Source organism: Struthio camelus, chromosome 8 (genome assembly GCF_040807025.1).
Source record: "Struthio camelus isolate bStrCam1 chromosome 8, bStrCam1.hap1, whole genome shotgun sequence".
Lineage (NCBI taxonomy): Eukaryota > Metazoa > Chordata > Aves > Struthioniformes > Struthionidae > Struthio > Struthio camelus.
Genome location: NC_090949.1, coordinates 4,052,715 through 4,067,169, shown reverse-complemented (window position 1 = coordinate 4,067,169; position 14,455 = coordinate 4,052,715). Strand labels below are relative to the sequence as shown.

The 14,455-nt window shown below is 51.0% G+C and overlaps 1 protein-coding gene across 12 annotated transcripts in view; it reads left to right on the top strand.

Moving 5' to 3' along the window:
* Positions 1–7,147, top strand: part of C8H1orf21 (chromosome 8 C1orf21 homolog) — a 91,615-nt gene extending 84,468 nt beyond the window's left edge. For all 12 annotated transcript variants that reach the window (XM_068951889.1, XM_068951891.1, XM_068951890.1 and 9 more), the window contains one exon: positions 6,384–7,147. In XM_068951889.1, coding sequence (XP_068807990.1) covers positions 6,384–6,422 — 39 coding nt within the window. In that variant the 3' untranslated portion in view covers positions 6,423–7,147. The remainder of the gene's footprint in view (positions 1–6,383) is intronic.
* The last annotated feature ends 7,308 nt before the right edge of the window (positions 7,148–14,455 follow it).

The following is a 14,455-nucleotide window of genomic DNA, read 5'->3' as shown; positions in this document are numbered from 1 at the left end:
ATCTGTGCTGCGTAAAATGGTGATGCTGGAAATTCGTCAGAGAAGGGGGCTTTGCCTATCTCAGTGTCTCGAGAGCAGCTTTCATTTGTGGATCTTGGCGGTTTCCACCAGTCTCTTACCTGAGCATACTATTTCCCTGTGAGATGATAGAGAATTTTTACGTCACGCTGTAGATGGGAAACTGAGACATTCAGCAGTTAACTGGGCTGTTGGGTCACCTTGAGGAGAAGGCAGGAGAGACCTCTCTGCTCTGGGTTATACCTTGAACTATGTCCGCTCACCAGTGTTTTTATTTTTAGGTTTCGCATTTTGGAGCTGTGTACTTTATTTGAGATTTGATATTAAACATTTGCTTCCCCAAGCGGAATAAAGTAGTTCATACTCCCAGATGGTAACTTGGGATTGCAGAGAAGGAGGGGGATTTCTACTTGGACGGCTGTGAATTTCTGCCGTTTTTGCCCACATTGTTGGAGCGTTACACCGGCTAAATCTCTTATTTATCCCAAGCAACAGATTCGTTTTGCTTTTGTCAGATTTTTTTTTTTTTTTAGAGTATTAGAGACAAATATCTCAGTTCACCCAGACGGTATGCAGGGGGTAGGCTGTTCGGGGAGCTGTTGTCCTATCTGGAGCTGGATGTTTAAATTTCGAGGGGAGAAATACTGAAAAGGAATAGGTGGCAAAGCGAAGCATGCAACAGCTTCTTATGAGCGTAATCTATGCTCTTTTTATCCCGTTGGATTCCCTGGGTAATAACATTGCTTTGGTGTTTCTCCAGTTGAAAACGTCTTCCCTTAAATGAAATTATCTAGGTTGCAACTAGGATCTTTCAGCTTTAGGTTTCGGTGTAGGTAGGTAGCGCGGGATCCGATAAAAGGGACGAGAGTGCGACGAGAAGAATGAGGAGGAGTTTGCAGAGTCTCGAGAAGAGTATTTCTGTAGGAGTAGTTCACAGGAGTAAGTTTTTAGCCTAACCTGGGGCGCTCCTGTTATAGAGCTAATTCTCCTTCGAATAAACCCCTTCACCCTCTCAACGTTTAGACGGTCGTCACCTGCCGCCAACGGTCAGTGGTAGCGTCTCCGGTTGGCGTGGCTTTCCAGGAGACGACGCTGACCTCCGGACCAGGCGGCGTGGCGGGTGCGCCGGGCCTGGGTTGGCGTTCGTCCCCTTTTCTCGGTGCGCGCCAGGGCAGCGCGAGCCGTCCGTCCGTCCGTCCGTTGGCCCTCGCGGCCGCCGGTGGCCGCCTGTCCCCGCCGTGGGTGAGGCTCCGGCTCTCGGAGGCTGGGCCGGCGGTTCTCCAGCGCGCTCGCGCTACTTTGTCCTGAGGATGCGGACCGGGTGGCCGAACGAGGTGAATCCTGCCGTTTTTTTGTCTCGTCAGGGGCAGCGGCCGTGCGTTGCCAGCCGCCGAGAGCCGAGGAGCTTGCCGGGGGCTGGCGCACAGCCCGGCGTGGGACGTGCTTCCCGGCCCAGGGGAGCTCCTGTGCCTCAGGGCGTACTCTTCCTTGAGAGAAGTTTTGCTCTTAATTAATCTCTGCCAGAAATACGTTGTTTTCGTAGGTATCGGCCAGAAGCGCCGTAAAGAGCGGAAAATATGAGGATTTTTATTTGCTCCTTAAATAGCATTTTCAGCCTGGGAAGCGGCGGACAGCAGTGACACGACCAGAAGAATTAAATCTTTGCGCAGCTTCGCGGTTGCAGCTGAAATATCCGCCGCAGCGGGAGGTTGCTTAGGTTTGACGAGGAGCCAGACGGTGTTGTAACGGGCGTTTGGTAGCCGCGGCCCCCCCAGGAGCGCTGGGTTCGTCCTGGAGGCGGACTGGCGATCGCCGGCTGTACGCGCCACGTCGGCAGGCAGGACGAAAACATCCCCTCAAGTTGCACCGAAATCCCAGAGGTCAGCTCGTAACGGCGTACGCGACACGTTAGAGAGAAAAATCCCGTGTGTGTTTTGGACTCGTGGCAAAGTGGTTAAGTCGTTTATCATCGAACCAGGAAGGCTGGCTAAAGGGCAGCTCCCGTAATCGGGGCGTGAAACCAGAAGAGCGGGGGCTGATGTACTAGCAGCTGAAAACAGGAAGTATTCGCGAGTCCTGGAGATCCACAAAGCCTTAAGGAGGTGGCCTCGAGAGTTTCTCTGCAAGGCCGCGAGTTAGGTCGGCGCCAGCTGGGACCCCGCACCCGCGCTCCGGGCAGCGCGTACCGGCGCAACGCGGCTGAAGCAGCTTCTGCCAGCGCGACCCCCCCAAAGGTACAAAACCCGACCGTCGTTCCCAACTCGTAAAGCTTCTGCCGGATCAGAAGTCAACGTCCGAACGTCCCAATTCAGGGGCAGACGTCAGCCGCTGTCTCTGTTGGAGTGTCGCTCCTCGGTAGGGAAGGTGGAACTGAGCCTGCCTATAGGGACCTGCCTGTAATTACGATAATTAAATCCATAGGATTCCCAGTGAGATGTAAAGTCATGTGGGAGGTCCAGAATAGCTGGAGTTGAGCAGTCACAAGTACCGGAAATAGTAGCTCTGATTAGTTTAATGACTGATAGACCGCGAAGCCCTTCTCAGGCTGCTATTTCAGTGGTTTAGCAACACGTATAGAGACAAAAACCACGCATGCGATGGAGAGGTTGAGCAAACGTCAGCCCGGCTCTCAGACTTGCTGGCTCCATGTTTGCCGCAGCGGGACGCTGTGAGGTTGTAGCGTGAGATGCTGGGTTGGGTTTCTGCCTCGTGCAAAGGCCGGATGTGCCAAGTGTTATGAGAGAAAAGAAAAAGGGAGTTAAGAAGTCAACGCAAGGCCCGAGAGTTGTTGAAAGCTGGGCCCTAACGTCTGCCAGCACCTGCAACGAGTCCTCGCGGGATTTCCCCACGTTAGCCTAACTAATTGGGGGTATAGTCGCAGGCTTTGCTTTGGCAGACAAAATGCCCACGTGAAGAGTTCAGGAAGAAAAGGAAGCCGGGAGAGACAGGCGACGGGAAGTAGGCGGTAAGCGGCTCATCTGGCGACAGTATTATTCCAATTTTTTAAGATAGGGCTTGCCTGAAATCACAGAAATAGATGCCAGCAGAAGATGAGGAACATGTACCAGCACCAGTAAAGCTCCAAGAAAGACCCCCCCACACACACACCAAGAGGAAAGGCAAACGATTTGGGTCAGAAGTACAAGTAATTATCTTGACCGGAGAAATCAAGGCACAAGCAGAAACCTATGCCCGGCAAGGCATATGCCAGCCCGGTCCCAGCGCTGCCTTCACGCTCGACTGTGCGTATTGCCTGGTACCCGTGATGCCGGGCTCACCAGCACTTTGGTAAAAGGATGAATTAACAGCAGTATTAAAAACTGTGAGCTGTGAAACGTGGAAAACTTACCCCTAGCAGAAACATCTTGGGCAATGGCCACCAAGAAGGAGTCTGAAAAAGGCTTGCTCTCGCTAGAGTCCTACGCGCAGAGCGGCGCAGTAAAGCGACCGTCACAAAGGATCCTCTCTAAGCATGTGTTATTACTGTAGGTTGCGGCGCAGCGTGTGGGCAGCTGTCTCGCTCTAGGACAAAAAAGTCAAGGCTGAGATGCTACTAAATAGTCAACAGTCAATTTCTAGGTTCAAATCTGGGGCTTCTACCCCTAGAAGAGAAACTTCTGTGGTTTTGTGATTTCAAAATAAAAATAAAACAAAACAATCCAGGTGGCCCATACTGGGGGAAGTCATCACTGGTCAAGTAGCCATAAGCTGTTGCCTACATAGCTAGGGTGGCACGGCAATACTAATTGCAGCACAGACGTCCTTCAAAGGATGTCCCTCCTTCTGCTTCGGCGTGTTGGTTTGAGCGACTTGCACGTCACGAAAGCGAGACGCTCGGCGTTTTGAACGGCAAGGGAGGGCGAAAGGATTTCATAGCGGTCAGCTCGACTTGCATGTGGACGGTCCTGCTCTTACCTTCCTTGACCTAGGAAGGCCACGGGCTGCTCTGCGGGCAGCCGCCTGCTCCCCGGCAGGCGGCGGGGAGAGCCGAGGACATGCTTTCGCTGTCAGCATTCGCCCTTTCCCACCAAAAGTCTGCTGTCTTTTGGGGGCGGGGGTCCGTTACCTTCTTTTTCTTCCTGTCAGTTGTGCATCCGCTGGGCGCGCGTTCTCCCTCAAACGAACGCCCCGGCGCCTGTGTTGGCGTTTAGATAGTCCCGCATGCTGCCGACGTAGCGGCGCTCCCCTTCTGCTCCTCACGTGGTCTCCTAACTGATTGCAGAGGCGAGCGCGCAGGGTGTTGGCACGCAGCACCCCTTCAAAACAACCAGGAGGTCCAAAATTGGCATTTTTTAAGGTACTTTCCTGGATTGGGGCTTGTGCCACGATATGCAGCTGGTCGCAGGCTGTCTTGCAGCCCGCCGCTGCCCGACAGTGCTTGCTGGCAGAGGTCTGCGGGGTGGACTCGGCCCGTTGTCCCCCTGCGGAAGGACGCAGGATGTCCTCTTAAACCCAAGTGAAAATAAAATTGCTAATTTTGCCTGGGAGCTCCATGGCATATTGCCTGCACTGGGCCATTAGTCTTGGCTGCCGTGTTACGGCCGTGTCTTATTTCTGTACTGAACAGCGCAATACTGCGCTCGGCTTTTAATAAGAGTTTTATTCGGCTTCAAGGATGGGAGAGAAGGGAAGCGGACGCGCAGACTTTAGCGAGGGAAGCGGCTGCAAAAGCCTACGTTGTTCCTCCCTCCCTCTCCGCTTCCTCCGCCTTCCCGACAGCTGGTGAGTTGGTTGAAGGCCGTTCTGGTAAGTGCATGGGCCAGGGAAGCGAGAAGTGCAGGCGGCCTGCGACGTCGAGCGTTTCGGTGCCAAAATGCAGCAGTCTTGGGATGCAACGTGGTGCTGAGACGGCTCTTAGTTTTCAGACCGGGCATTACCTTCGCCTGCGGAGTCAGTTAGTTTGTTGGGTCGAGGTCTCTTCTGGTTTCTTCTAGGGATGGTGCGGAAAAGAGCTGCATGTCACGCTTCAGGAAAAGCGTGGGAAGCATCCCTGGTATTTCAGCCAGTGTTTTCACTCTCTCCCCCTTTCAACTGTGCTGTTGCTGCCTACACACGCTTAATTGGCATCAGGCGGCTGGTAGAAAGCTCTGAAACCGAGCGGGGATCCAGAGCAGCCTCCTGCGCCAGGCGATGACTGTATGAATGTGGTCCTCGCCCCGAGTCCAGCCTGGGAAGCCACCTCCTGGGCTCCAAAGCCAGCCACCAGCAGAGCCCAGGCAGAGGTCGGATGTCCGATGGCAGCTGGCTGGCTTTCATTCGCCTTCAAGGAGGGGGCGGGAGGTGGTATTTCCATAACACGGCAAAGATTTGTTCAGCGCCTTGCTTTTAAAGGACATCCTTTCCAAGCCTTTGTGGGGCAGCGTGCTTTCTTGTCAGAAGTCGAACCGAAAAGTTGAGAAAAGGCAGGAGAAACGGGAGAGAAAAATGCAAGCTGGGTTTAGTGGTCTTGGCTTATTCAAGCTTTGGTGGCTTCTTGTGCAGAGCAAGGTAGGGACTGATGGCTGGAGGGCTCCCTCTTGACCAGCGGGCTGGGGACCAGGTAGCGTACTCACCCAGCCGTGTCCTGGGCCTCAGCGCCTCAGAGCGCGTCCAGCTCTGGAGCATGTTGGGCGAAGGCTTCATCACCTGTGACTACTCTGGTAGTTTTGTTTGGTTTGAAAAGTACGGCCCGGTCCTTGGCATAAAGCCAGCCGGTGGATGTGGGCTTTGCTGCAAAGTGTTTCTACAGTCCTTCAGCTCCTCTTTTTTTCTGAACCAAATCTTTTGCTTAAAAACGCTTCTTTCTAAGTCAGTGCTGAACCGAAATTAGGGCTGTTTAGGCTTTTTTTTTTTTTTTTTGGCCAACCTACTAAGAAAGCCCTTTTACTAGTAGCACACGGCTGTCAAGAGCGGTTAAAGCGCTGCAGATCCCAGGGTTTGGGCTGGCAGTGCAGCTCACGTGGTTACGTGCGGGGTTGCCTTGGCTTCAGAGCTTGTGTTTAGTGGTGGCTCGGTAAGGTTGTGCCCATCAAGGTATAGCTTTATGTGTGTGAGACAGTTTGGAAATCAGTTTGTTGACACCCCCCCCCCCCCCCCCGGGATTCAATAGAGAGGATGAAAATGAGGCACGATTCACCGTATTGGAACAGGTTCCAGTTTTGGTTTCACGGAGATCTTCCAGAAATGGAGGCAGGAGTCGTGCAAACGCCGTTCCCTTTTTTTCAGGTTTCTACTCAGCTCTGAACTTAAATCTCCCACATTTACAGAACTGAAATACGTAATCTCGAAGTACCACCCCCCCCCCTTGATTTTTGTCCTTTCTGTTTTCAAGTAGTCATTTACCAATGTGTGTTTTGTTCTGTTTTTTTTTTTTCTTCTCTTTAAAGGGTCGTGATTATTGTTCAGAAGAGGAGGATGTCACATAGTGCCAATTCTGCCCAGCGAAACGGGAATACTACTGTGTAAATAGATTACAACCCCGTCGAGCCCTTTGGGAAGTCTTCTAGAGCGAACAGCACTACATAACGCAAGAAGATCATTTCCGCATTATATGCTCCATTCAGTTACAGTGTTTCTTAATGACCAGACGAGGAATATTGCTAAGAACTCGTATGGAACCGTTTTCGTTGCTGCTAGTTAAAACTCGTTGCAACTTTTCACTTTTTCTGTGTCCAGACATGCAGCAAATCCTTAAGGTTAATCTGAAAGACAGTGTCGATTTTATTAAGGCTTCTGGCCTGTTTTCTATCAAATGAGGTAGTGTTATACCAGGCTTCCATAAGTGACCATTCAAGCATCTAAGAAACACCCTTAAGCTGTCTGTCAGGCCGCGTACGGGCCCGAGCGCTTATTAATGCTGGTGATTTCAAGCTTTGGAGATGGGATGTTTTGCCATGGCAGGCCTCGTTTCTCTGCGGAGAAGAAGCGGAGAAACTATTATCCATTAAAAGCATGTTATCACTGAAATACTGGAAGTGATGCAGGAGCAGGAATCTGTATTTTAAGAGGAAAAGAGTTTTCATTTAATAGGTATCTTAATCAAGGACTAAGCTTGCAGTATTGGCTTTGCTGAGCACGAATGGGAGTGTGATCACAATCATTTTGAATCTCTTTTTTTCTAAGAAAATAAACATTTTACTGTTTTTATGTATTCTCGTCTCTTACCGTTCATCCGCTGCAACGTTTTAAGAGTCGGGGGAGAGGGAAGGCAAACGCGACCCTCGCATCTGCGGCTCTGCGGAGCGGGTATTTTAAGGCAGCCCGGTGCCAACTGGGGATAGCTGTTGCTTGTGCTGTCGAGTTTATTTTTCCATATTGTACAAAGAGAGGATATTCTCAAAAGCAAGACGTAATATTTTTAACAAATACTGTCATGAGTTTAAAAAAAAAAAAAAAACAACCTTTTGTATTTGTTCTTTTAAAGGAGACGACTGATACCTGCGTGAATATTTATTCTCCCTGCTTTGCTGCAGTATGCAGTCCTTGGGTGGTTCCTGCTCTTCCTAACACATCATCCTTGTTAGGACCGCTCTAGTTTCTCCGTGATGAAGCAGCATTGAATTTGGTCCGGATTCCTTGACGTGATAACTGTGTCCTCTTGCCTGTGATGTTTTTTTTTCCCCCCGTAAATTATGTCAGCAGCACTCAAGCAGGTGGCCACACTAAGAGACGGCGTGTTTGAATTATTTAAGCAGTTTAATTAATAAACAGGCTTGGGATTTGAGCCCACAAACCCTTCTCTCGAAAGTGCTTTGTAAAGCCCTCTAAGATAGTATAGGAGTGGTGGGGATTGGGGCCTTTCTTTTAGTGTGTACTCCATTTTCTGGATGACGGAGGTCTCATTTATAAATTTCCCTGTAAAAATCTTATGTTATTGGCATATAGTGGCCTTTAAATATGCTACTCTCCTTTAATGTGGAGTTTCTGCTGGCCAACGAATAGATTTAAAGGGATTTCCTTTACGGTTGTGCAGTAAATTGGGACGGAATTGGGGACTTCTTTTTTGCCCAGTCAAATCAAGTCAGCAAACCGTAGGCCCTGGCCGTTAACGTGCACCCGACAGGATTGAGGCGTTTCTGTTGCGTTACGTTGGCTTTCAGCTCTCTGGCTTAGCTTATCAGCCAGCCGGACTTGCCGCTAAACTCTCCGGGGTGGGGGAAATCACGGCTCCGCGCTGGTGGTGTGTTGAAAGGAGCCGCACTTACAGAAGCAAAACTTTCGGCAGAGAGAAAAAAAAACAAAAAAAAAAAACAACCCCCCCCCCCCCCACCTTTTCTAGATGCCAGCGTCTGCAGTCTATGAACTAAGATGGTTTCTACACATCTCAAGCGCTGCGTTGACATCCTCCCCAGCCTTTGACATCAACCCCCTTGAGCGGCAGATTACCAGGAGCGCGCCGCAAGCTGTGCATCACGCGGGAGAGGCTGAACCTGCTCGTGGGCTGAAAAAAGTCTGCGCACGAGCTCTTAACTGCAAATGCCTCTGCTCTTCTGCTGCCGGTGGTGGAGGAGGGGGGAACATTTAGCTTAGCCATGGAGCTGGTAGGCACTTGCAGGCACCAGAAGCAGCACTGTCATCTGCTCTTCCCTCCCGCCCCTTTGCAAAGTCCTAGGAAATTTTGATGAGGGCTAACTATATATATGACCAGTTCTATGCAGCTGAAGAGCTATAATAACAGAAGTAGATCACTGTAGCTTCAACGGCAGCTCTCCTTGAAGTTGCACCGCCAAATGACACCCACCAAGTAGATTCAGGGCTATGGAAAAGCAGGGGTGGGAAAAGAGGGAGAACTGCTTCTGAACGATGTGCTGCTGCTTATTATTTGTAAGTGGGTTTCTCAAGGTTTGTTTGACGGGAACCAGCAAAAAAATTACTCAAGGCTAAACTGTTCTGTTTGGTAGGCTTAAGTAATATTTAATCAGCTCTGAGTCAAATGCTGGGGGGTCTTACAGAAAATTGCAGTGAAAAGATTTTGGGCTCAAGCATCTTCCATGGGCACGCTGGTTCTTTCCTTGCGTGCTCTTGTGACTTGCGCTGACTTTCCTTGTCTGCCCAAACAGCCCAAAATTTAGCAGGATCCTGCACTGAGGATGGGGTTGTGTCCCAGCATGGGACTTTCAAGTTTTTAACAGCAACGCTCCTGGTGCCCAGGTAGTTTTGGTGCAGTGGCTGTAGGAAGCATTTAGCTTGGTGCGAGCCTCCTGGAGGAACTCCAGGTGTCTGACACCGATTTCTCATTTTTACGCCTGGTGACACAAATAGGTCCACACACACAGGCTGTTTGGTCCAGCTTGCTGTGGGTTTTTTTTGTTTGTTTGTTTTTTGCTTTTGCCAAGCCCTACTTCCAACGGTGGCCATCTCCATATTGTAGCTGCTGTTAAGGATGGGTTTAGAAAGTAAGCTTTCACCTAAAAAGCTAATGCCTTTTTCTTTTTTCCTTGAGAGCTTCTCTTCGCCTTGCACCACATGCCTGCACCGAGCTGTTGGCTTATTGGCATTCATGCGATGTTACTACGCTTTGGTTGCAGTCACGCTGTTGCAAGGAAAAGCCGGCTGCTCTTCGACTTTTTTTGCTCTCTGTTTCTGGTGGTTCTGCGTTGGTTTCCTAAGCTTTTCCAGGGACAAGGGGAAATTTCTGTACCAATCCAGAGACAAATTCTACTCGTTTCTAGGTGCTTGCCTCTGCAAGGCAGCTACCCCTTGGGTGATGCTGCTGCGGAGCAGCAACGAGACGAAATGGTCATCCTTCCTCTGGCATCTCCTGCTTGTGGCCAAGCAGCACCAATGACGCATGGTTATCCCCTTAAACTGGGGCGTGGGGCAGCGCTCAGCACCGGCTGAGTTCCTCCGCGGTTCAGGGGCGCGACTTCCACTTGGGAGCCGGGTTGAGCTGAAACGCTGCTCTCTGCTACTATAAATACAGTATGAGGAACCAGGAATGATTTCTTGGCAACGCCGGGACCTGGAGGACAGCAGTGAAAGCCCTAGGCGAAGTCTTGGTCTTCCTCGTTTCTAGAAACCAGGCACTAGCCCATTGCTGATGCATTTGAGGATGCGTTTCTTGGAGCTAATCCCAACCGCTCCAGCAAAGCCACGTCTCATGGACGTGCAGGAAGGGGGGGGGGGGGGGGGGGCCTGTTACTGGAGACCGGGCTCTGCTTTGCTGCATTGCAACAACACATGGGGGCAACTGGTGTAAGAGCAGGGAGGCAGCGATCTGTAATACTGAACTTGATTTTTTCTTCTTCTTTTTTTGCAGCATGCGTTTTAATTGCTGTAGAAGTGCCCAAGCTAATGACTGGTGCTTGCCATGAAGCATGCCAAGTATCTTAAAAAAAAAGGAAAAAAACAAAAAAAAAACCTGCATTAAGAGACTCTTCCAAAGACAGGAATGAATTGCTAGATTAAGCGCTAGAGAGGCAAGTTTAAACTCCAAAAACTGTTGCCGTTGCATTGCAAAAATTAGATTCAAGACAACGAGTTCTCAGCTATTTCACTTTTAGCAAGTCTGTAAAACAGTAATTATCTGTCACTTTGGTTTTGGAGCTGGAGATGACTCAACCCCCCCCCCAAAGCGGCCTGGTCGACACACTAGGTCTTTGGAATAAGAGCCTTCCAGCTGTTTCATGCCTGCATCCCCTGAGGAATACATTTAATATGGGCTTTAAAGAAAGCAGAGAGGCTGCTTTCCAAATGCTGTTGGTATTTTTGTCCCTGCCCAATGGTTTTATAGTTTGTCCCACGGATTCGGGCGGCCCGTATTCCTTTGCAGGCTGGGCAGCCCCTCTGGCACTGTGTTTTCTTATGTTTAAATGGGATTTCCTGTGTTTCAGTTTGTGCCCATTGCCTCCAGTCCTGTCACTGGGCACCACTGAGAAGAGTCCAGCTCTGTCTTCTTTACTTCCCCCATCAGGTGTTTATACACATCTGTGAGATGCCCCCGAGCCTGCTCTTCTCCAGGCTGAACAGTCCCAGCTCTCTCAGCTTCACCTCATACTGGAGCATGACAGATGCTCCAGGCCCTTAAGCAGCTTTGTGGCCCCTCGTTGGACTCGCTCCAGTAGCTCCCTGCCCCTCTTGTACTGGGGAGCCCAGCACTGGACCAGCACTCCAGCTGTGGCCTCACAGCTGTGCACCCCACATCAGCAGGGCTGATGGAGGGGCAGGATCACCTCCCTTGATCTTCTGGCAGTGCTCTGCCTAATGCAGCCCAGGATGCCATTGGCCTTCTTTTTGCCACAAGGGCACATGGCTGGCTCATGTCCAACGTGTTGTTCACCAGGACTCCCAGGTCCTTCTCTGCAGAGCTGCTCTCCAGTCAGTCAGCCCCCTGTACTGGTGCCTGGGGTTATTCCTCCCAGGGGCAGGACTTAGCATTTCCCTCTGTTGAACTTCCTGCAGTTCCTCTCTGCCTATTTCTCCAGCCTGTTGAGGTCCCTCTGGAGGATCAGTCGCTCCTCCCGGTTTTGTATCAACTGCAAACTTGCTGAGGCTGCACTCTGTCCCATCGTCCGGGTCATTAATGAAGATGTGAAACAGCATTGGCCCCAATATCAAGCCCGGGGGACACCACTAGTGCCTGGCCTCTAGCTGGACACCTTGCTGCTGATCACCACCTTTTGAGCCCAGCACTTCAGCCAGTTTTCATTTCGCTGTCTACTTAGCTAGCCCATACTTTGTCCTTTGGGACCAGGGACTATCCCACTTTGTGTTGGAGTCCGGGGCACTACAGCCCGGCCAGGCTCACCTCGGTCCCTGGGAGGGCGAAGGAGCAAATCCTCCCATGAACCATCTCCAGACACATGAAAGACAAGGTGATCGAGGGTAGAGAGGATGGATGTGTGAAGGGGACATCATGCTTAACCAACCTGATATCTTTCTACAATGAGACAACTGGCTTGGCGGCCTCCAGGAGAGCAGATCACAGTTGTCCACCTGGACTGTAGCAAGGCTTTCACTGTCTCCCGTGACATCCTCATAGACAAACTGATGAAGCGTGGGCTGGACAAGTGATCTGTGGTGGCCAAAACCAAGCAGCAAATAGCCAGCACTTGCACTCCTGGGAAAATGGAAAGCTTTGTCTGAAGTCCAGCTGTTGTGGCAGCGTGCAGTAGAGGACACCACCACGTTTCTATGGTGTTCAGTGAGTGAACACTGGTGTTTTGGAGGGGCAGGTTATTTGCTTTCCTGTTTGGGGAGGAGAAATTGAGGCCGAGCACCTGAGAAATTCAGTAACCTCCAAAAGAAAATTCATGTTAAAGACATCTGCGGTGGCTGGAGCGAGCGTTCAGCAAGCTAAAGCGGATCCTAACAGAGCTGAGCTTGGAAAGGTGAAAATTCAGAGAAGTCTGTTTGCATCTTTGCTTTAAAACAAACACTGACGGTTTTTATTTAGCTGTGCACCTCTGCCCAACGCATTCAGGTAAGACCCATCTTTGTGCTTGAAGACGGCTCGGTCCAGCTGAGACCTGCTGGGGACTGTGAACTCAGCACCTGCCTCGTGAAAGACAACTAGGATGAGCCTGGGCAGCAGCATCTCGGCAATGCCAGGAACGTGGAGGGAATGTTTTAGGGGAAAGCTGACAGTTTTTGGAGGACTAGCCACGTTAGCAAAGACGACATTAGTCCAGTGCGTGGAAGCACTGCTGGAGTGGGGCACCCAGTCTCGCGCAAGACCTCATGGCAAGGAGTTTTCACCCCAGGTACTCAACAGCCAGGGCAGCGAAGAAGCACGCCGCAGGTTAGCGGAGCGTGTTTGAGGCAGAAGGTCCGTCTGATACGTGATGGTTACTATCTAGTGCCGATTTCCTAGCTAACAAATTGAGACACGTATCGTTTCTTGTCTCACTCAGAATTACTCCGTTAGCGCTGCTCTCCAGTAGCGTTCCTGACCAAATCCCGGGCTGAACAGTGCGAGAGACTTGCGATTTGAGGTCAAGGTTTGGTACGAGTGAGAGCCTTGTCTGAGCTGGGCCATTAACACGAGGCATCACTTTGAACGTGCACGGGTCCGACGCATGCCCAGGGAAGTAACGATTAGCATCCTGTGTCGCTGCAACGGTGCTTTTCCCTCCTTGAGCCTCCAAGGTGCACGTTGACTAGGAAATTTGTTCTTTCCATCTCGAAAATGTCTCGAGACAAGATGTTCTCAAGGGAGCTGGCTGCGAGAAACGAGCTGGCTGCGTGCGGGAACTGAGTGGTACTCGCAGTTTTTGGCATTCAGATCATGTGTCTATTAATAAACCCCCCCGAATGAGTCACAGGGCGATGCTGTGGAGAGAGATGCTGCCTAAAAATAGCAGCTGTGTCATTTTTTTTTATGATGCCATAATACCAGGGCATCAACATCACTTAGCAGAGCGGCGCTTGGGCTGGCAAGCGGCTCACCCCTGTCAACCCCCAAAATAAATGTAGGGAGCCAGGCACTCCGCTGCAGAAAACATCTAGGGCAGACGGCATCACTCCTCGCTGCCCGCGTCCGTCTGATATTATTAGCCGGCACTGGTTTGGGGGAGCACGTTGATGGCACCGGCGCGTGCAAAGGTTTAGCGGCCGAGGAGCATGCGGGGCGTTCGCTGCCCGATTTTAGCAAAGGCTCAAGAGGACCAGCAAACAGGCCCAGGTAAGCGCTCATGTAGCACGCATCTCTCTTTCCATCGCGCTGTTCCCAGTATCAAAAGAGGAATAAAGGCGAACTCAACCTGCACCGGTGGTTAATAGCTTGGTTGAACTTCCCCAGACAAAGGGTGTTTTGCGGAAGCTGTTTCAGCCGGAAACGTTTTTTTCACATGAGCTTTTTTATATGGGACTCCTGCCACCACCAGCTTCCAACTGAGTGCATATAGCTCCTCTCGGACACGGTTGGGCTAGTTTTCACAAAATGGGTGCATTTCATTTTTCATGAAATGGTGTATTGCTGACATTAGGCTTTTCTTTTTTTTTCCCCTCCCCTCATAAGTAGTAACCCATTTTGCCAGGATTTGCTTCAAGAACAGCCCAGGTGACCCCACCACCATCGACCCGCTCCCTTTTCCTTCCTGCTGTCTAGTCTGCCCCGAGTTTTCGCACTGACAGAGCTCCAGGCCCCCAGTGGCCCTAGACCCCTCTTGGCCATGGTCAAGCCCCAGCTTGTAAATAAAAAAGGGGGCCTAGAGGGAGGGAGGAGAACTCTGGGCAACATAACTAACTTACTCTTTTAAAAGAGGAAGACCCCAAGAGGCTGCCGCCGTTTCCCAGCTGGGCTAGTTTCCCACACCCACGTCCCAGACAGAGCTGCAGCCCAGGACCAACCTCTCGGATGGTTCCTGCTGGGCGCGTGGCCCTCCCGAGCCAAGGCCACCATCTGCTGGCGGCCTCCAGGGAAGGGTCTTCAGGCACTTTTTTGTGTTTTCTCCTTCTTGAGCTGATGAAATCCCATAGCCCTGTTAGCTTCAGCACCAGGGGTACAGTGTGTTTTTAA